The 1,083-nt window shown below is 39.8% G+C and overlaps 1 protein-coding gene across 1 annotated transcript; it reads left to right on the forward strand.

Moving 5' to 3' along the window:
* The first annotated feature begins 226 nt into the window (after positions 1-226).
* LOC107682725 (GTPase IMAP family member 4) lies at positions 227-982 on the forward strand. The gene is given in 1 exon segment (XM_074186984.1): positions 227-982. A coding segment is annotated over 1 exon segment (756 nt).
* The last annotated feature ends 101 nt before the right edge of the window (positions 983-1,083 follow it).

Consider the following 1,083-nt stretch of genomic DNA (forward strand, 5'->3'; position numbering starts at 1 on the left):
AAAAAATATTGTGTGGTGTCCCTTGAACGTGGTGCCCCTGTGCACCAGGTGCCCATATGTTTAATCCACCAATGCTTTAGTGTAAAAACAGCATGCCAAATGATAGCATGAAATTGTGCGTGATGCACAGTGGCAGGAAACTGGGTTATTGTTATTAATTGGGGATGAAACCGTTAGAATCACAGACACATTATAAATCAAATCATCTAGAGCTCCAGCTAATGACATGAACTGTTTGAATACAGGTGATTCACAGGATCTGAGGATTGTGCTGCTGGGAGTCTCCGGTGCTGGAAAGAGTGCAATAGGAAATGCAATACTGGGTCGAGAGGCATTTAAAGAGAGCAGCACCAGAAAGAGTGAGTTACAGACAGGAAGAGTAAAAGACAGAAACATCTCCATCATCGACACTCCAGGATTCTTCAACACTCAACTGACTGATGAAGAGATGAAGAATGAAATGGTGAGGAGTATGTATCTCTCTCATCCTGGTCCTCACGTGTTCCTGCTCGTCATGAACCTGGAAAACTTTGAGGAGGAGCAGAGGAACATTGTGGAAACGACTCAGGAGTTCTTTGGAGCTCAAGCTTTTAAGTTCACCATGGTTCTGGTCACTGGAAGAGAAAAAATGTCAAGGAGAGAATGGATGCTCTTTATACTTGATACAAAATTTCAAAGGCTGGTCAGTCACTGTAGAGATAATTATCATGCAATCAACAGTAAAAATTAGATGAATCAAACTCGCATCACAGAGCTTCTGCAGAAGATTGATGAAACCATCAAACAGAATAATCACCAGCATTACAATAATGAGATTTACTCAGTGTCTCGAACAAAGAGCATAAGAATAAAGAAAAATCAAGAGGAAGAAAAGACATACAAAAGAAAAGAGACAGAAATGAAACAACAGCAAGCAAAATCAGCACCAGAGACTTTCACAACCCACAATGTAATGGAAGAGAGAACGACACACTATCACTGAACCAGAAAATGAAAGCATGAGAGGAAAGAAAAAAGAAGAAGAAAATACATACAGCGAAACAAAGCAAAATAAAGAGAAAAGACAAGAACGAGCAAAAATAA

Source organism: Sinocyclocheilus anshuiensis, unplaced genomic scaffold (genome assembly GCF_001515605.1).
Source record: "Sinocyclocheilus anshuiensis isolate Anshui unplaced genomic scaffold, SAMN03320099.WGS_v1.1 C32530970, whole genome shotgun sequence".
NCBI lineage: Eukaryota > Metazoa > Chordata > Actinopteri > Cypriniformes > Cyprinidae > Sinocyclocheilus > Sinocyclocheilus anshuiensis.